The 21704-nt window shown below is 45.4% G+C and overlaps 1 protein-coding gene across 1 annotated transcript in view; it reads right to left on the bottom strand.

The window, feature by feature from the left end:
- Positions 1-433: 433 nt before the first annotated feature.
- The window catches only part of LOC109886781 (tubulin-specific chaperone D-like), an 84331-nt gene continuing 63060 nt past the window's right edge, over positions 434-21704 (bottom strand). The window contains exons 16-20 of the mRNA XM_031821404.1: positions 16121-16178; positions 14359-14388; positions 12663-12748; positions 1306-1386; positions 434-494 (exon numbers count right to left, since the gene is read on the bottom strand). Of these exons, the coding sequence (XP_031677264.1) occupies positions 455-494; positions 1306-1386; positions 12663-12748; positions 14359-14388; positions 16121-16178 (295 nt within the window). The 3' untranslated portion in view covers positions 434-454. The remainder of the gene's footprint in view (positions 495-1305; positions 1387-12662; positions 12749-14358; positions 14389-16120; positions 16179-21704) is intronic.

The following is a 21704-nucleotide window of genomic DNA, read 5'->3' as shown; positions in this document are numbered from 1 at the left end:
GAATATAACCTGCACGATTTGTGGCCAGGCTGGTTTGCCTGTAATGACACAGCCTCTGGTACACGTCTATGATAGCGGCAGTTTCAAATCTGGCCTATTGCCTTTGACCTCTCTCTGTGTGTTCATTATAAACACATAAATCATTCAATAATAACAAGACAGGTGAAAAGACCCAGACACAACAACAGTGACTATAGATGAAAACCCAGTCCATTCCACAGTAAGACAATGTGTTGTGTTAGAGCAGGTAGGGAACAGTGACTATAGATGAACACACCCAGTCCCTTCCACAGTAAGACAATGTGTTGTGTTAGAGCAGGTAGGGAACAGTGACTATAGATGAACATACCCAGTCCATTCCACAGTAAGACAATGTGTTGTGTTAGAGCAGGTAGGGAACAGGACCAATGACGTAGCTCACCTGTTGTGGCCATATAATCAGGTGCTTGAGGCGTCAGATTATGCAAGCCTTTGTCGCTAGCTGTCGAATCACCCTGCAGAACAACAGATACACAAGCAGAGGATAATTCCACTTTCTCCTTACATACAATGGCTTCTACTCTAATAGGCTACACACAGTAGTAACGCTTTAATGGCAACAGGCTGGCATACGGACATCCCACTTGGGACAAACACAGAAGACAAATACTAACTTGAGGTGTGCTTGATTTAGCTTCTGGGGCTATTCCATTGATTTAGCTTCTGGGACTATTCCATTGGTTTAGCTTCTGGGGCTATTCCATTGGTTTAGCTTCTGGGGCTATTCCATTGGTTTAGCTTCTGGGGCTATTCCATTGGTTTAGCTTCTGGGGCTATTCCATTGGTTTAGCTTCTGGGGCTATTCCATTGGTTTAGCTTGGGGCTATTCCATTGGTTTAGCTTCTGGGGCTATTCCATTGGTTTAGCTTCTGGGACTTTCCGTTGGTTTTAGCTTCTGGGGCTATTCCGTTGGTTTAGCTTCTGGGGCTATTCCGTTGGTTTAGCTTCTGGGGCTATTCCGTTGGTTTAGCTTCTGGGCCGATTCCATTGGTTGGGCTTCTGGGACTATTCCATTGATGTAGCTTCTGGGACTATTCCATTGATGTAGCTTCTGGGACTATTCCATTGGCTTAGCTTCTGGGACTATTCATTGGTTTAGCTTCTGGGACCATTCCATTGGTTTAGCTTCTGGGGCTATTCCATTGGTTTAGCTTCTGGGACTATTCCATTGGATCCATGGTAACGGGCAAACTAAATCAAGTACGGTATTTGAAAGTATTTGATCAAAGTCTAAAGGTCATGGATGAGGACAGGAAAGGCCCTTACCCATCCCAGTGGTTGATCTTCATGGCTACCAAGTGGTCGATCATGGGCCTGGTGTATTCTGGGAAACTGGCGATGTAAACACTGAAGAGAACAAGGCAAGAGGTTTACTATTTACTACTACAGGTAATGTTATACAACTACTACTACTACAGGTAATGTTATAACTATTATTATAGGTAATGTTATAACTACTACTATTACTACTACAGGTAATGTTTATAACTACTACTACAAGTAATGTTATAACTACTACTACTCCTACATGTAATGTTGTTATAACTACTACTACTACAGGTAATGTTATAACTACTACTACTACTACTACAGGTAATGTTATAACTACTACTACTACTACTACTAAGGTAATGGTATATAACTACTACTACTACTACAGGTAATGGTATAACTACTACTACAGGTAATGTTATTACTACTACCACTACTACTACTACTACTACTACTACTACAGGTAATGTTATAACTACTACTACTACTACAGGTAATGTTATAACAACTACTACAGGTAATGTTATAACTACTACCACTACAGGTAATGTTATAACTACTACTACTACTACTACAGGTAATGTTATAACAACTACTACTACTACAGGTAATGTTATAACTACTACTACTACTACAGGTAATGTTATAAACTACTACTACTACAGGTAATGTTATAACTACTACTACTACTACAGGTAATGTTATAACAACTACTACAGGTAATGTTATAACTACTACCACTACAGGTAATGTTATAACTACTACTACTACTACTACAGGTAATGTTATAACAACTACTACTACTACAGGTAATGTTATAACTACTACTACTACTACAGGTAATGTTGTAACTACTACTACTACTACAGGTAATGTTATAACTACTACTACTACTACAGGTAATGTTATAACAACTACTACTACTACAGGTAATGTTATAACTACTACTACTACAGGTAATGTTATAAACTACTACTACTACTACTACTACTACTACTACAGGTAATGTTATAACTACTACTACTACTACAGGTAATGTTATAACAACTGCTACTACTACAGGTAATGTTATATCAACTACTACTACTACAGGTAATGTTATAACCACTACAGGTAATGTTATAACTACTACTGGTAATGTTATAACTACTACTACTACTACTACAGGTAATGTATAACTACTACTACAGGTAATGTTATAACTACTACTACTACAGGTAATGTTATAACTACTACTACAGGTAATGTTTGAACTACTACTACTACTACAGGTAATGTTATAACTACTACTATGGTAATGTTATAACTACTATACTGGTAATGTTATAACTACTACTACTACTACTGGTAATGTTAATACTACTACTACTACTACTGGTAATGTTATAACTACTACTACTACTACTACTACTACTACAGGTAATGTTATAACATTACCTGTAGTAGTAGTGGTAGTAGTTATAACATTACCTGTAGTAGTAGTGGTAGAAGTTATAACATTACCTGTAGTAGTAGTAGTTATAACATTACCTGTAGTAGTAGTGGTAGTAGTTATAACTACTACTACTACAGGTAATGTTACAACTACTACAGGTAATGTTATAACTACTACTACTACTACAGGTAATGTTATAACTACAACTACTACTACAGGTAATGTTATAACTACTACTACTACAGGTAATGTTATAACTACTACTACTACAGGTAATGTTATAACTACTACTACTACAGGTAATGTTATAACTACTACTACTACTACTGGTAATGTTATAACTACTACTACTACTGGTAATGTTATAACTACTACTACTGGTAATGTTATAACTACTACTACTACTACTACTACTACTACTACTACTACTACTACTACTACTACTACTACTACTACTACAGGTAATGTTATAACTACTACTACTACTACAGGTAATGTTATAACTACTACTACTACTACTACAGGTAATGTTATAACTACTACTACTACAGGTAATGTTATAAATACTACTACTATTACATGTAATGTTATAACTACAGGTAATGGTATAACTACTACTACTACTACAGGTAATGTTATAACTACTACTACTACTACTACTACTACTACTACTACTACTACAGGTAATGTTATAACTACTACTACTACTACTACTACTACTACTACAGGTAATGTTATAACTACTACTACTACTACAGGTAATGGTATAACTACTACTACTACTACTACTACTACTACTACAGGTAATGTTATAACTACTACTACTACTACAGGTAATGGTATAACTACTACTACTACTACTACTACTACTACTACAGTAATGTTATAACTACTACTACTACTACAGGTAATGTTATAACTACTACTACTACTACAGGTAATGGTATAACTACTACTACTACTACTACTACTACTACAGGTAATGTATAACTACTACTACTACTACAGGTAATGTTATAACTACTACTACTACTACTACTACTACTACAGGTAATGTTATAACTACTACTACTACTACTACTACTACTACAGGTAATGGTATAACTACTACTACTACTACTACTACTACTACTACAGGTAATGTTATAACTACTACTACTACTACAGGTAATGGTATAACAGGGTGCACAACCGTAGGTTGTGGGGAAAATCAAAATAAAAGTTGCATTTGAGACTAGTATTGGTGCGACACCATAAATGGGTTTTACACAACAGTTCACTAGCTAACTAACTACAGTACAGTACCCAGCTAACTAACTAACTACAGTACCCAGCTAACTAACTAACTACAGTACCCAGCTAACTAACTAACTACAGTACCCAGCTAACTAACTACAGTACCGTACCCAGCTAACTAACTAACTACAGTACCGTACCCAGCTAACTAACTAACTAACTACAGTACCGTACCCAGCTAACTAACTAACTAACTAACTACAGTACCGTACCCAGCTAACTAACTAACTAACTAACTACAGTACCGTACCCAGCTAACTAACTAACTAACTAACTACAGTACCGTACCAGCTAACTAACTAACTAACTAACTACAGTACCGTACCCAGCTAACTAACTAACTAACTAACTACAGTACCGTACCCAGCTAACTAACTAACTAACTAACTACAGTACCGTACCCAGCTAACTAACTAACTAACTACAGTACCGTACCCAGCTAACTAACTAACTAACTACAGTACCGTACCCAGCTAACTAACTAACTAACTACAGTACCGTACCCAGCTAACTAACTAACTAACTACAGTACCGTACCCAGCTAACTAACTAACTAACTACAGTACCGTACCCAGCTAACTAACTAACTAACTACAGTACCGTACCCAGCTAACTAACTACAGTACAGTACCCAGCTAACTAACTAACTAACTACAGTACCGTACCCAGCTAACTAACTAACTAACTACAGTACCGTACCCAGCTAACTAACTAACTACAGTACCGTACCCAGCTAACTAACTAACTAACTACAGTACCGTACCCAGCTAACTAACTAACTAACTACAGTACCGTACCCAGCTAACTAACTAACTAACTACAGTACCGGACCCAGCTAACTAACTAACTAACTAAAGAACCGGACCCAGCTAACTAACTAACTAACTACAGTACCGGACCCAGCTAACTAACTAACTAACTACAGTACCGGACCCAGCTAACTAACTAACTACAGTACCGGACCCAGCTAACTAACTAACTACAGTACCGGACCCAGCTAACTAACTAACTACAGTACCGGACCCAGCTAACTAACTAACTACAGTACCGGACCCAGCTAACTAACTAACTACAGTACCGGACCCAGCTAACTAACTAACTACAGAACCGGACCCAGCTAACTAACTAACTACAGAACCGGACCCAGCTAACTAACTAACTACAGTACCGGACCCAGCTAACTAACTAACTACAGTACCGGACCCAGCTAACTAACTAACTACAGTACCGGACCCAACTAACTAACTACAGTACTGGACCCAACTAACTAACTACAGTACTGGACCCAGCTAACTAACTACAGTACTGGACCCAGCTAACTAACTACCTAACTACAGTACCGGACCCAGCTAACTAACTAACTAACTACAGTACCGGACCCAACTAACTAACTACAGTACTGGACCCAACTAACTACCTACAGTACCGGACCCAGCTAACTAACTACAGTACTGGACCCAGCTAACTAACTACCTAACTACAGTACCGGACCCAACTAACTAACTACAGTACCGGACCCAGCTAACTACCTACAGTACCGGACCCAGCTAACTAACTACAGTACCGGACCCAGCTAACTAACTACAGTACCGGATCCAGCTAACTAACTACAGTACCGGATCCAGCTAACTAACTACAGTACCGGATCCAGCTAACTAACTACAGTACCGGACCAAGCTAACTAACTACAGTACCGGACCCAGCTAACTACCTACAGTACCGGACCCAGCTAACTAACTACAGTTCCGGACCCAGCTAACTAACTACAGTTCCGGACCCAGCTAACTAACTACAGTACTGGACCCAGCTAACTAACTACAGTACTGGACCCAACTAACTAACTACAGTACCGGACCCAGCTAACTAACTACAGTACCGGACCCAGCTAACTAACTACAGTACCGGACCCAGCTAACTAACTACAGTACCGGACCCAGCTAACTACAGTACCGGACCCAGCTAACTACAGTACCGGACCCAGCTAACTAACTACATTACTGGACCCAGCTAACTAACTACATTACTGGACACAGCTATTTAAAGGCTCCTTTTCAACAACATTCAGCGTCAGCCTACAGAACATATTGTCAGATTGTTTACTTCCTCAACAACATCTTGGGCCTCAACAGTAATCTGTTTCTGCAGTCAGAAGTTTAGTGGGTCTCCCCCGAGGCTACATTCTTCAACAGGTTTTACTCTATGATGTGGGAGGAATGTTTCCTCTGACAGTCTAGGTGGCGGTAGAGACGTCACTCATAGGATTAGGATGGTGACAGTCACATTCTACAGAGAGGCAGGACTGAGTCTGAAATGACATTCTAGTGCACTACGTTAAACGAAAGAGAAGAGAATAGGATGCCATTTCAAACGCAGTCAGTGACACAGCCTCAGGGCACCTATGGGGACAGTCACATTCTACAGAGAGGCAGGGCTTTGACATCTCAGATACCTGAGATGTCAGCGATGCATTGAGAAGAGGAGAAAACGTCCCTGGTTCAACATAAAGGACATTTCCCTATGCACACCCCTTTACAAAAAAAATACTTCTACAATATAAGTGGCAGGCTCCATTTGACTAAGGCCAGATGGTACAGCTATGTTCTGTGGTTCTACCACCACCAGGTAGACTCCTACTACCACCAGGTAGACTCCTACCACCACCAGGTAGACTCCTACCACCACCAGGTAGACTCCTACCACCACCAGGTAGACTCCTACCACCACCAGGTAGACTCCTACCACCACCAGGTAGACTCCTACTACCACCAGGTAGACTCCTACTACCACCAGGTAGACTCCTACTACCACCAGGTAGACTCCTACTACCACCAGGTAGACTCCTACTACCACCAGGTAGACTCCTACTACCACCAGGTAGACTCCTACTACCACCAGGTAGACTCCTACTACCACCAGGTAGACTCCTACTACCACCAGGTAGACTCCTACTACCACCAGGTAGACTCCTACTACCACCAGGTAGACTGGTAGACTCCTACTACCACCAGGTAGACTCCTACTACCACCAGGTAGACTCCTACTACCACCAGGTAGACTCCTACTACCACCAGGTAGACTCCTACTACCACCAGGTAGACTCCTACTACCACCAGGTAGACTCCTACTACCACCAGGTAGACTGGTAGACTCCTACTACCACCAGGTAGACTGGTAGACTCCTACTACCACCAGGTAGACTGGTAGACTCCTACTACCACCAGGTAGACTCCTACTATCACCAGGTAGACTCCTACTATCACCAGGTAGACTCCTACTATCACCAGGTAGACTCCTACTATCACCAGGTAGACTCCTACTATCACCAGGTAGACTCCTACTATCACCAGGTAGACTCCTACTATCACCAGGTAGACTCCTACTATCACCAGGTAGACTCCTACTATCACCAGGTAGACTCCTACTATCACCAGGTAGACTCCTACTATCACCAGGTAGACTCCTACTATCACCAGGTAGACTCCTACTATCACCAGGTAGACTCCTACTATCACCAGGTAGACTCCTACTATCACCAGGTAGACTGGTAGACTCCTACTATCACCAGGTAGACTGGTAGACTCCTACTATCACCAGGTAGACTGGTAGACTCCTACTATCACCAGGTAGACTGGTAGACTACTACCACCAGGTAGACTGGTAGACTACTACCACCAGGTAGACTGGTAGACTCCTACTACCACCAGGTAGACTCCTACTATCACCAGGTAGACTCCTACTATCACCAGGTAGACTCCTACTATCACCAGGTAGACTCCTACTATCACCAGGTAGACTCCTACTATCACCAGGTAGACTCCTACTATCACCAGGTAGACTCCTACTATCACCAGGTAGACTCCTACTATCACCAGGTAGACTCCTACTATTACCAGGTAGACTCCTACTATTACCAGGTAGACCCCGAATATCACCAGGTAGACCCCGAATATCACCAGGTAGACTGGTAGACTACTACTACCAGGTAGACTGGTAGACTACTACTACCAGGTAGACTGGTAGACTCCTACTACCACCAGGTAGATGCCTACTATCACCAGGTAGACTCCTACTATCACCAGGTAGACTCCTACTATCACCAGGTAGACTCCTACTATCACCAGGTAGACTCCTACTATCACCAGGTAGACTCCTACTATCACCAGGTAGACTCCTACTATCACCAGGTAGACTCCTACTATCACCAGGTAGACTCCTACTATCACCAGGTAGACTCCTACTATCACCAGGTAGACTCCTACTATTACCAGGTAGACTCCGAATATCACCAGGTAGACTCCGAATATCACCAGGTAGACTCCGAATATCACCAGGTAGACTGGTAGACTACTACTACCTGGTAGACTGGTAGACTACTACTACCAGGTAGACTGGTAGACTCCTACTACCACCAGGTAGATGCCTACTATCACCAGGTAGACTCCTACTATCACCAGGTAGACTGGTAGACTACTACTACCAGGTAGACTGGTAGACTACTACTACCAGGTAGACTGGTAGACTACTACTACCAGGTAGACTGGTAGACTCCTACTACCACCAGGTAGACGCCTACTATCACCAGGTAGACTCCTACTATCACCAGGTAGACTCCTACTACCACCAGGTAGACTCCTACTACCACCAGGTAGACTCCTACTACCACCAGGTAGACTCCTACTACCACCAGGTAGACTGGTAGACTCCTACTACCACCAGGTAGACTGGTAGACTCCTACTACCACCAGGTAGACTGGTAGACTCCTACTACCACCAGGTAGACTGGTAGACTCCTACTACCACCAGGTAGACTGGTAGACTCCTACTACCACCAGGTAGACTGGTAGACTCCTACTACCACCAGGTAGACTGGTAGACTCCTACTACCACCAGGTAGACTGGTAGACTCCTACTACCACCAGGTAGACTGGTAGACTCCTACTACCACCAGGTAGACTGGTAGACTCCTACTATCACCAGGTAGACTCCTACTATCACCAGGTAGACTCCTACTATCACCAGGTAGACTCCTACTACCACCAGGTAGACTCCTACTACCACCAGGTAGACTCCTACTACCACCAGGTAGACTCCTACTACCACCAGGTAGACTCCTACTACCACCAGGTAGACTCCTACTACCACCAGGTAGACTCCTACTACCACCAGGTAGACTCCTACTACCACCAGGTAGACTCCTACTACCACCAGGTAGACTCCTACTACCACCAGGTAGACTCCTACTACCACCAGGTAGACTCCTACTACCACCAGGTAGACTCCTACTACCACCAGGTAGACTCCTACTACCACCAGGTAGACTGGTAGACTCCTACTACCACCAGGTAGACTCCTACTACCACCAGGTAGACTCCTACTACCACCAGGTAGACTCCTACTACCACCAGGTAGACTCCTACTACCACCAGGTAGACTCCTACTATCACCAGGTAGACTCCTACTATCACCAGGTAGACTCCTACTATCACCAGGTAGACTCCTACTATCACCAGGTAGACTCCTACTATCACCAGGTAGACTCCTACTATCACCAGGTAGACTCCTACTATCACCAGGTAGACTCCTACTATCACCAGGTAGACTCCTACTATCACCAGGTAGACTCCTACTATCACCAGGTAGACTCCTACTACACCAGGTAGACTCCTACTATCACCAGGTAGACCTCTACTATTACCAGGTCGAATCCTACTAATCACCTAGGTAGAACTGGTACGAATCCTATATCACCAGGTAGACTGGTAGACTCCTACTACCCTCAGGTTAGACTCCTACTACCACAGGTAGCCTGGTAGACTCCTACTACCACCAGGTAGACTGGTTAGACTCCTACTACCACCAGGTAGGTTAGACTCATATACCACCCAGGGTCAGGACTCCTCCTACTACCACCCAGGTAGACTCCTACTACCACCATGGTAGACCTCCTACTACCACCAGGTAGACTCCTACTACCACCAGGTAGACTCCTACTACCACCAGGTAGACTCCCTTACTACCACCAGGGTAGACTCCTACCTACCACCAGGTAGACTCCTACTACCACCAGGGTAGACTCCTACTACCACCACGGTTAGCCTTCCTAACTACCACACAGGTAGGACTCCTACTACCACCAGGTAGACTCCTACTACCAACCAGGTAGACTCCTCACTACCACCATGTAGACTCCTACTACCACCAGGTAGACTCCTACTACCACCAGGTAGACTCCTACTACCACCAGGTAGACTCCTACTACCACCAGGTAGACTCCTACTACCACCAGGTAGACTCCTACTACCACCAGGTAGACTCCTACTACCACCAGGTAGACTCCTACTACCACCAGGTAGACTCCTACTACCACCAGGTAGACTCCTACTACCACCAGGTAGACTCCTACTACCACCAGGTAGACTCCTACTACCACCAGGTAGACTCCTACTACCACCAGGTAGACTCCTACTACCACCAGGTAGACTCCTACTATCACCAGGTAGACTCCTACTATCACCAGGTAGACTCCTACTATCACCAGGTAGACTCCTACTATCACCAGGTAGACTCCTACTATCACCAGGTAGACTCCTACTATCACCAGGTAGACTCCTACTATCACCAGGTAGACTGGTAGACTCCTACTACCACCAGGTAGACTGGTAGACTCCTACTACCACCAGGTAGACTCCTACTACCACCAGGTAGACTCCTACTACCACCAGGTAGACTCCTACTACCACCAGGTAGACTCCTACTACCACCAGGTAGACTCCTACTATCACCAGGTAGACTCCTACTATCACCAGGTAGACTCCTACTATCACCAGGTAGACTACTACCACCAGGTAGACTGGTAGACTCCTACTATCACCAGGTAGACTCCTACTATCACCAGGTAGACTGGTAGACTCCTACTACCACCAGGTAGACTCCTACTATCACCAGGTAGACTCCTACTACCACCAGGTAGACTCCTACTACTACCACCAGGTAGACTCCTACTATCACCAGGTAGACTCCTACTATCACCAGGTAGACTCCTACTATCACCAGGTAGACTCCTACTATCACCAGGTAGACTCCTACTATCACCAGGTAGACTCCTACTATCACCAGGTAGACTCCTACTATCACCAGGTAGACTACTACCACCAGGTAGACTGGTAGACTCCTACTATCACCAGGTAGACTCCTACTATCACCAGGTAGACTCCTACTATCACCAGGTAGACTCCTACTATCACCAGGTAGACTCCTACTATCACCAGGTAGACTGGTCGACTCCTACTACCACCAGGTAGACTGGTCGACTCCTACTACCACCAGGTAGACTGGTCGACTCCTACTACCACCAGGTAGACTGGTCGACTCCTACTACCACCAGGTAGACTGGTCGACTCCTACTACCACCAGGTAGACTGGTCGACTCCTACTACCACCAGGTAGACTGGTCGACTCCTACTACCACCAGGTAGACTCCTACTACCACCAGGTAGACTCCTACTACCACCAGGTAGACTCCTACTACCACCAGGTAGACTCCTACTACCACCAGGTAGACTCCTACTACCACCAGGTAGACTCCTACTACCACCAGGTAGACTCCTACTACCACCAGGTAGACTCCTACTACCACCAGGTAGACTCCTACTACCACCAGGTAGACTCCCCTCACACACAGGGAAATGGTTTCTAAAGACACAACCCTCTGTGTAGAAGGCCTAAATGTGTACACGTAACCACAGCAGTGTTCTACAATATTGGACCGTTGACCTTTTTCAAATTCTGTCGTGCAGCTCCAGCAATTTCTCCAACTGTCAACACATTCAAAATTAATAGAGGACGTGTAACGGAGAGGGGTTGGCTGGGAATTGTGGGGAGGTGCGCGTTCGGTCTGTGTAACGGAGAGGGGTTGGCTGGGAATTGTGGGGAGGTGTGCGTTCGGTCTGTGTACCCCCCCCCCCCCCCCCCGATGTTGGTCTCAGAGCGCGTTCGGGCTGTGTACCCCCCCCCCCCCCCCCCGTGGATGGTGGTCTCAGAGCGCGTTCGGGCTGTGTACCCTACCCCCCACCCCCCCGCTGATGGTGGTCTCAGAGCGCGTTCGGGCTGTGTACCCCCCCCCCCCCGCGGATGGTGGTCTCAGAGCCACGTAATAGATTGCATATTGTAGATTAATAGAGAAGACATTAAAACTATTAAATAACATATGGAACCATGTAGTAACCAAAAAAAGTGAAGAATCTCATATACAATATATTTTGATTTATTTAACAAAGTAGCCACCCTTTGCCTTAATGACAGCTTTGCACACTCTTGGCACACCCTGGAATGAGTGGGTGTCCATACCTTTGAATGGTACTGTATATTTGCTCATAAAATTGTCTCCACCACTATTTCTCGTATAATACATTTTACAGACAACAAAAAGATCCCAATATGTCAAACAAACAAATTATCTGTCGACAATTATGAAATTGTACCCACATTTCCCGGTAGTGACTCTTTTCAAACGTCAGGTAATTCATCCTGGTTAATATAATGTGTCTCGTTATTAAGGAGGTCAATTTTGGCTCAAGAGCTCCCCTAGAGGTCAAACCTCTGTAGAGTATCTTTAACTCACCTGATGGACAGGTAACAGTTGTTCAGGTTCCCAACAGCAAAGTAGTCAGCTGCTACTACGATGTCGATACCGTAGGGGAACGTGCCCTGGAGACAGAGAGGCAAGGGATCACGTCGTTGGTTTTACTTTATGTACCAAGAGAACAGTGGTTTCAGTGTGACCGACTGGGTTCCAACACAGGTCTCCTGTTAGCCCGCTGAGCTAAAGCCTATGCATTAGACCAGGGAGCTAACACAAATCTCCAGGTCTCAGGCAAGGTTACCACAACACCTCTGTGTCCATTAGTAAACCCAGGGTGGACAATATTTTGAGGCTGATTCCCTGACCTGTCAATGTTGTTTATTTTATTCCACCTTTATTTAACCAGGTAGGCTAGTTGAGAACACCTTTATTTAACCAGGTAGGCTAGTTGAGAACACCTTTATTTAACCAGGTAGGCTAGTTGAGAACACCTTTATTTAACCAGGTGGGCTAGTTGAGAACACCTTTATTTAACCAGGTAGACTAGTTGAGAACACCTTTATTTAACCAGGTAGGCTAGTTGAGAACAAGTTCTCATTTACAACTGCGTCCTGGCCACGATAAAGCATAGCAGTGTGAACAGACAACAACACAGAGTTACACATGGAGTAAACAATAAACAAGTCAAATGACATAGTAGAAAAAAAAGAATCTATATACATTGTGTGCAAAAAGGCATGAGGAGGTAGGCGAATAAATAGGCCATAGGAGTGAATAATTACAATATATCAGATTAACACTGGAGTGATAAATGACCAGATGAACATGTGCAGGTAGAGATCCTGCTGTTTTTAATTAGCTGTTTTATACTCTTGTGAATTCAATGGTTTTTACTAGATTACTTGTAGTTTTTCATGTTGTCTGTCTGTAATTTTGTTGTAATGACTTGGTGCTGCCTATCTTGGCCAGGGCGCTCTTGTAAAAGAGATTTTAATCTCAATGAGCCCTTCCTGGTTAAATAAAGGTTAAATAAAAAAAAATAAAATGAGTCACAATGTACGATATGAACAGTTGAATAATATGAACAGTTGAAATAATATGAAATCTCAATGGTAATTACATTTCGATAACTAGTCCCTAGATCTGATGCCAAGCTTGGCAAGTGCTGGCTGCACACAAAGCATATTAATCTGCCTGTGGCCAAGTCAGTGTTGGCATTTCTTGATCAGCACAGAATTTAGTTTTCTGCCAGTTGTTGATCAGTTTAAAGGACGTTCGTGACAGTCAGGGCAGGTTACAGTAACACCTGGATGGTAGGTGATCCTTACAGACAGTTGTTGATCAGTTTAAAGGACGTTCGTGACAGTCAGGGCAGGTTACCGTAACACCTGGATGGTAGGTGATCCTTACAGACAGTTGTTGATCAGTTTAAAGGACTTTAGTGACAGTCAGGGCAGGTTACCGTAACACCTGGATGGTAGGTGATCCTTACAGACAGTTGTTGATCAGTTTAAAGGACTTTAGTGACAGTCAGGGCAGGTTACCGTAACACCTGGATGGTAGGTGATCCTTACAGACAGTTGTTGATCAGTTTAAAGGACTTTAGTGACAGTCAGGGCAGGTTACCGTAACACCTGGATGGTAGGTGATCCTTACAACCCTAATGTACTGTGTATCACAGCATTAGTCATGTAATAACTAATAACCTATGGTTTTGGTAACTGGGTTCACAAACCTGTCTTCCCACATTCTCCTGGAAGGCAGCCTGGGAGAGGAAGAGAAGAATACACAGTTTACAACTTAAATAACAGTAGTGAGATCTGATATAAATGACAGGGACTAAGAGACAGTAGTTAGAGAATAGTAGTGAGATCTGATATAAATGACAGGGTCTAAGAGACAGTTAGATACTAGTCAGTAGTCAGATCTGATATAAATGACAGGGACTAAGAGACAGTAGTTAGAGAATAGTAGTGAGATCTGATATAAATGACAGGGACTAAGAGACAGTAGTTAGATAATAGTCAGTAGTGAGATCTGATATAAATGACAGGGACTAAGAGACAGTAGTTAGATAATAGTCAGTAGTGAGATCTGATATAAATGACAGGGTCTAAGAGACAGTAGTTAGAGAATAGTCAGTAGTGAGATCTGATATAAATGACAGGGTCAGGGTCTAAGAGACAGTAGTTAGATAATAGTAGTGAGATCTGATATAAATGACAGGGACTAATAGACAGTAGTTAGAGAATAGTCAGTAGTGAGATCTGATATAAATGACAGGGTCAGGGACTAAGAGACAGTAGTTAGATAATAGTAGTGAGATCTGATATAAATGACAGGGTCTAAGAGACAGTAGTTAGAGAATAGTCAGTAGTGAGATCTGATATAAATGACAGGGTCAGGGTCTAAGAGACAGTAGTTAGATAATAGTAGTGAGATCTGATATAAATGACAGGGACTAAGAGACAGTAGTTAGATAGTAGTAGTGAGATCTGATATAAATGACAGGGACTAAGAGACAGTAGTTAGATAATAGTAGTGAGATCTGATATAAATGACAGGGTCAGGGACTAAGAGACAGTAGTTAGATAATAGTAGTGAGATCTGATATAAATGACAGGGTCAGGGACTAAGAGACAGTAGTTAGATAATAGTAGTGAGATCTGATATAAATGACAGGGTCAGGGACTAAGAGACAGTAGTTAGATAATAGTAGTAAGATCTGATATAAATTACAGGGACAGGGTCTAAGAGACAGTAGTTAGATAATAGTAGTGAGATCTGATATAAATGACAGGGACTAAGAGACAGTAGTTAGATAATAGTAGTGAGATCTGATATAAATGACAGGGTCTAAGAGACAGTAGTTAGATAATAGTCAGTAGTCAGATCTGATGTAAATGACAGGGTCAGGGTCTAAGAGACAGTAGTTAGATAATAGTCAGTAGTGAGATCTGATATAAATGACAGGGTCTAAGAGACAGTAGTTAGAGAATAGTAGTGAGATCTGATATAAATGACAGGGTCTAAGAGACAGTAGTTAGATAATAGTCAGTAGTGAGATCTGATATAAATGACAGGGTCTAAGAGACAGTAGTTAGATAATAGTAGTGAGATCTGATATAAATGACAGGGACTAAGAGACAGTTAGATAATAGTAGTGAGATCTGATATAAATGACAGGGACTAAGAGACAGTTAGATAATAGTAGTGAGATCTGATATAAATGACAGGGTCAATCCAGAAAGTTAATTCAAATTACATAAATGAATAAAAATAATTGACCATTATTTTCTATTATGATTTTTTAACATGTACATTGAATTTCAATTAATTAATTTATTGAATTAATTTCTCAACCTTGATACATGGTTTGATATGTGTACGAGAGAGAGACAGACAGAGAGAGACTGAAACAGAGAGAGAGAGACTGAAACAGAGAGAGACAGAGAGAGACAGAGACAGAGAGAGACAGAGACAGAGTGGTCACTCACTGATGCAGCTCTACGACAGTTGACGTTTCGGTCGAACACAGCAGTGATCACCAGAGCACTGAAAAAAAAGAGAGAGAGAGAGAGAGAGAGAGAGAGAGAGAGAGAGAGACAGAGAGACAGAGACAGAGAGAGACAGAGAGACAGAGACAGAGAGACAGAGAGAGAGAGACAGAGAGAGAGAGACAGAGAGAGACAGAGAGAGAAAAGAGACAGAGAGAGAAAGAGAGAGAAAAGAGACAGAGAGAGAAAAGAGACAGAGAGAGAAAGAGAGAGAAAAGAGACAGAGAGAGAAAAGAGACAGAGAGAGAAAAGAGACAGAGAGAGAGGGACACAAATAGGTGGACAGGTAAACACACTGATACACAGGCAGGCAGGTGAATGTATGTATTACCTTTAAGCCTTTGTATTGGGTGTTGGCCCACAGTGAAGTCATTGCTATGATTAGACATGAACCCTTGAACAAAACAGATCACCCAAGTTTGACCTTGTGGTTGTTGATAAAAGTATGAACTACTAAACTACCACTCAAGAAAAGTGTTAGCCAGTTTCTTGGTCGACCTACTGAAGAAAAACAAACTAATCAGGGCTGAGAACCAAAATTCAACAAGTTGACATTGTGCCAACAACAACAACCTGAAGGAATGTATGATTAGATATGACTCCGGGGCCCCCTTCTGCAGTCGCCGACTCCGGGGGCCCCTCCTGCAGTCGCCGACTCCGGGGGCCCCTCCTGCAGTCGCCGACTCCGGGGGCCCCTCCTGCAGTCGCCGACTCCGGGGGCCCCTTGACTAACTCTGTTCTCTCTGTCCCTGGACCCTAACCTGACTAACTCTGTTCTCTCTGTCCCTGGACCCTAACCCTGACTAACTCTGTTCTCTCTGTCCCTGGACCCTAACCTGACTAACTCTGGTCTCTCTGTCCCTGGACCCTAACCCTAACCTGACTAACTCTGTTCTCTGTCCCTGGACACTAACCCTAACTAACTATGTTCTCTGTGTGTGTGTGTGTGTGTGTGTGTGTGTGTGTGTGTGTGTGTGTGTGTGTGTGTGTGTGTGTGTGTGTGTGTGTGTATGTAAATGCCACACTAAAGTAGAGTAAAAATGTCAAGAGGCTTTTACGAATCTGGAGCAGGACTGAGCTTGCCTGAGCCCCGGTACCAAACAGCCACCGAAACCAACCACGGCAGGCGAAACTTGGCACGGCTGGATGCAGGGAGCGGGAGGCTGGTGTGTGTGTGTGTGTGTGGGGGGGGGGGGGGGGTTAAAACTGACACTGCAGAGGCACAGGGTCCCACAGGCCCAGACATGTCCATGGAGGGAGGGAGGGGCAGGGTGCGTAAATGAACTTCAACTTCTCTGCAGACACAGGCAGGACAGGTGTGGAGTCATGCAGCTAAGAGGTACACCTGAGACCTGAACCTGCACACACAGACACCTGAGACCTGAACCTGCACACACAGAGACACCTGAGACCTGAACCTGCACACACAGACACACCTGAGACCTGAACCTGCACACACAGACACCTGAGACCTGAACCTGCACACACAGACACCTGAGACCTGAACCTGCACACACAGATACCGGAGACCTGAACCTGCACACACAGACACCTGAGACCTGAACCTGCACACACAGAGACACCTGAGACCTGAACCTGCACACACAGATATCTGAGACCTGAACCTGCACACACAGACACCTGAGACCTGAACCTGCACACACAGAGACACCTGAGACCTGAACCTGAACACACAGATACCTGAGACCTGAACCTGCACACACAGAGACACCTGAGACCTGAACCTGCACACACACAGACACCTGAGACCTGAACCTGAACCTGCACACACAGAGACACCTGAGACCTGAACCTGCACACACACAGACACCTGAGACCTGAACCTGCACACACAGAGACACCTGAGACCTGAACCTGCACACACAGACACCTGAGACCTGAACCTGCACACACAGACACCTGAGACCTGAACCTGCACACACACAGACACCTGAGACACCTGAGACCTGAACCTGCACACACAGACACCTGAGACACCTGAGACCTGAACACACACAGACACCTGAGACCTGAACCTGCACACACAGACACCTGAGACACCTGAGACCTGAACCTGCACACACACAGAGACACCTGAGACCTGAACCTGCACACACACAGAGACACCTGAGACCTGAACCTGCACACACAGAGACACCTGAGACCTGAACACACACAGAGACACCTGAGACCTGAACCTGCACACACACAGAGACACCTGAGACCTGAACCTGCACACACACAGAGACACCTGAGACCTGAACCTGCACACACACAGAGACACCTGAGACCTGAACCTGCACACACACAGAGACACCTTAGACCTGAACCTGCACACACACAGAGACACCTGAGACCTGAACCTGCACACACACAGAGACACCTGAGACCTGAACCTGCACACACAGACACCTGAGACCTGAACCTGCACACACACAGACACCTGAGACACCTGAGACCTGAACCTGCACACACACAGACACCTGAGACACCTGAGACCTGAACCTGCACACACACAGACACCTGAGACACCTGAGACCTGAACCTGCACACACACAGACACCTGAGACACCTGAGACCTGAACCTGCACACACACAGACACCTGAGACACCTGAGACCTGAACCTGCACACACACAGACACCTGAGACCTGAACCTGCACACACACAGACACCTGAGACCTGAACCTGCACACACAGACACCTGAGACCTGAACCTGCACACACAGACACCTGAGACCTGAACCTGCACACACAGACACCTGAGACCTGAACCTGCACACACAGACACCTGAGACCTGAACCTGCACACACAGACACCTGAGACCTGAACCTGCACACAGATACACCTGAGACCTGAACCTGCACACACAGATACCTGAGACCTGAACCTGCACACACACAGACACCTGAGACCTGAACCTGCACACACACAGACACCTGAGACACCTGAGACCTGAACCTGCACACACACAGACACCTGAGACCTGAACCTGCACACACACAGACACCTGAGACCTGAACCTGCACACACAGAGACACCTGAGACCTGAACCTGCACACACAGACACCTGAGACCTGAACCTGCACACACAGACACCTGAGACCTGAACCTGCACACACACAGACACCTGAGACACCTGAGACCTGAACCTGCACACACACAGACACCTGAGACCTGAACCTGAACCTGCACACACAGACACCTGAGACCTGAACCTGCACACACACAGACACCTGAGACACCTGAGACCTGAGACCTGAACCTGCACACACAGACACCTGAGACACCTGAGACCTGAACCTGCACACACACAGACACCTGAGACCTGAACCTGCACACACACAGAGACACCTGAGACCTGAACCTGCACACACACAGAGACACCTGAGACCTGAACCTGCACACACAGACACCTGAGACCTGAACCTGCACACACACAGACACCTGAGACCTGAACCTGCACACACACAGACACCTGAGACACCTGAGACCTGAACCTGCACACACAGACACCTGAGACACCTGAGACCTGAACCTGCACACACAGAGACACCTGAGACCTGAACACACACAGAGACACCTGAGACCTGAACCTGCACACACACAGACACCTGAGACCTGAACCTGCACACACAGACACCTGAGACCTGAACCTGCACACACAGACACCTGAGACCTGAACCTGCACACCCAGATACCTGAGACCTGAACCTGCACACACACAGAGACACCTGAGACCTGAACCTGCACACACACAGAGACACCTGAGACCTGAACCTGCACACACACAGAGACACCTGAGACCTGAACCTGCACACACAGACACCTGAGACCTGAACCTGCACACACACAGACACCTGAGACCTGAACCTGAACCTGCACACACAGATACCCGAGACCTGAACCTGCACACACACAGACACCAGAGACCTGAACCTGCACACACAGACACTTGAGACCTGAACACAGAGACACCTGAGACCTGAACCTGCACACACACACTCTTATCACCCAGCAAGAAACAACCCACTCATCACTTCCTCCTCTCATCACCCTCTCCTCAGCATGGCCAGAAACAACCCACTCATCCACAGTAACATGAACACCTTCAGTCACCTTAAAGAGCGTCTGCCTGCTTGTCTGTGAAATGCATTGTGCCCGGACAGTGCTCCAAACCAAACCAGTTAGACACGTCGTATGGCTTAACAGCCAGAGGGAGATGGTTTCATCATGCTGAGGTGTGGATGAGGAGCAGGCAGAGACAGATGTTTGTGGTCTACGTTGAGGTGTGGATGAGGAGCAGGCAGACATAGAGGCTTGTAGTCGACACGTTGAGGTGTAGATGAGGAGCAGCAGCGGCTTGCGATAACGACCCCAGTCCATACGATACCGTTGTTACTGGGGACTACGACCCCAGTCCATACGATGCCGTTGTTACTGGGGACTACGACCCCAGTCCATACGATGCCGTTGTTACTGGGGACTACGACCCCAGTCCATACGATGCCGTTGTTACTGGGGACTACGACCCCAGTCCATACGATACCGTTGTTACTGGGGACTACGACCCCAGTCCATACGATACCGTTGTTACTGGGGACTACGACCCCAGTCCATACGATACCGTTGTTACTGGGGACTACGACCCCAGTCCATACGATACCGTTGTTACTGGGGACTACGACCCCAGTCCATACGATACCGTTGTTACTGGGGACTACGACCCCAGTCCATACGATACCGTTGTTACTGGGGACTACGACCCCAGTCCATACGATACCGTTGTTACTGGGGACCAAGACCCCAGTCCATACGATACCGTTGTTACTGGAGACCAAGACCCCAGTCCATACGATACCGTTGTTACTGGGGACAATGACCCCAGTCCATATGATACCGTTGTTACTGGGAACTACGACCCCAGTCCATACGATACCGTTGTTACTGGGAACTACGATAACGACCCCAGTACATATGATACCATTGTTACTGGGAACTACCACCCCAGTACATATGATACAGTTGTTACTGGGAACTACGACCCCAGTACATATGATGCCGTTGTTACTGGGAACTACGACCCCAGTACATATGATGCCGTTGTTACTGGGAACTACGACCCCAGTACATATGATACCGTTGTTACTGGGAACTATGACCCCAGTACATATGATACCGTTGTTACTGGGAACTACGACCCCAGTACATATGATACTGTTGTTACTGGGAACTACGACCCCAGTACATATGATACCGTTGTTACTGGGAACTACGACCCCAGTACATATGATACTGTTGTTAGTGGGAACTACGACCCCAGTACATATGATACTGTTGTTAGTGGGAACTACGACCCCAGTACATATGATACTGTTGTTACTGGGGACTACGATAACGACCCCAGTACATATGATACCGTTGTTACTGGGAACTACGACCCCAGTCCATACGATACCATTGTTACTGGGAACTACGACCCCAGTACATATGATACCGTTGTTACTGGGGAGTATGACCCCAG

This window comes from Oncorhynchus kisutch, unplaced genomic scaffold (genome assembly GCF_002021735.2).
Source record: "Oncorhynchus kisutch isolate 150728-3 unplaced genomic scaffold, Okis_V2 scaffold3971, whole genome shotgun sequence".
In the NCBI taxonomy this organism is placed as follows: domain Eukaryota; kingdom Metazoa; phylum Chordata; class Actinopteri; order Salmoniformes; family Salmonidae; genus Oncorhynchus; species Oncorhynchus kisutch.
Note: the sequence above shows the minus strand (reverse complement) of the source record. Positions and strands in the feature narration are given on the sequence as shown.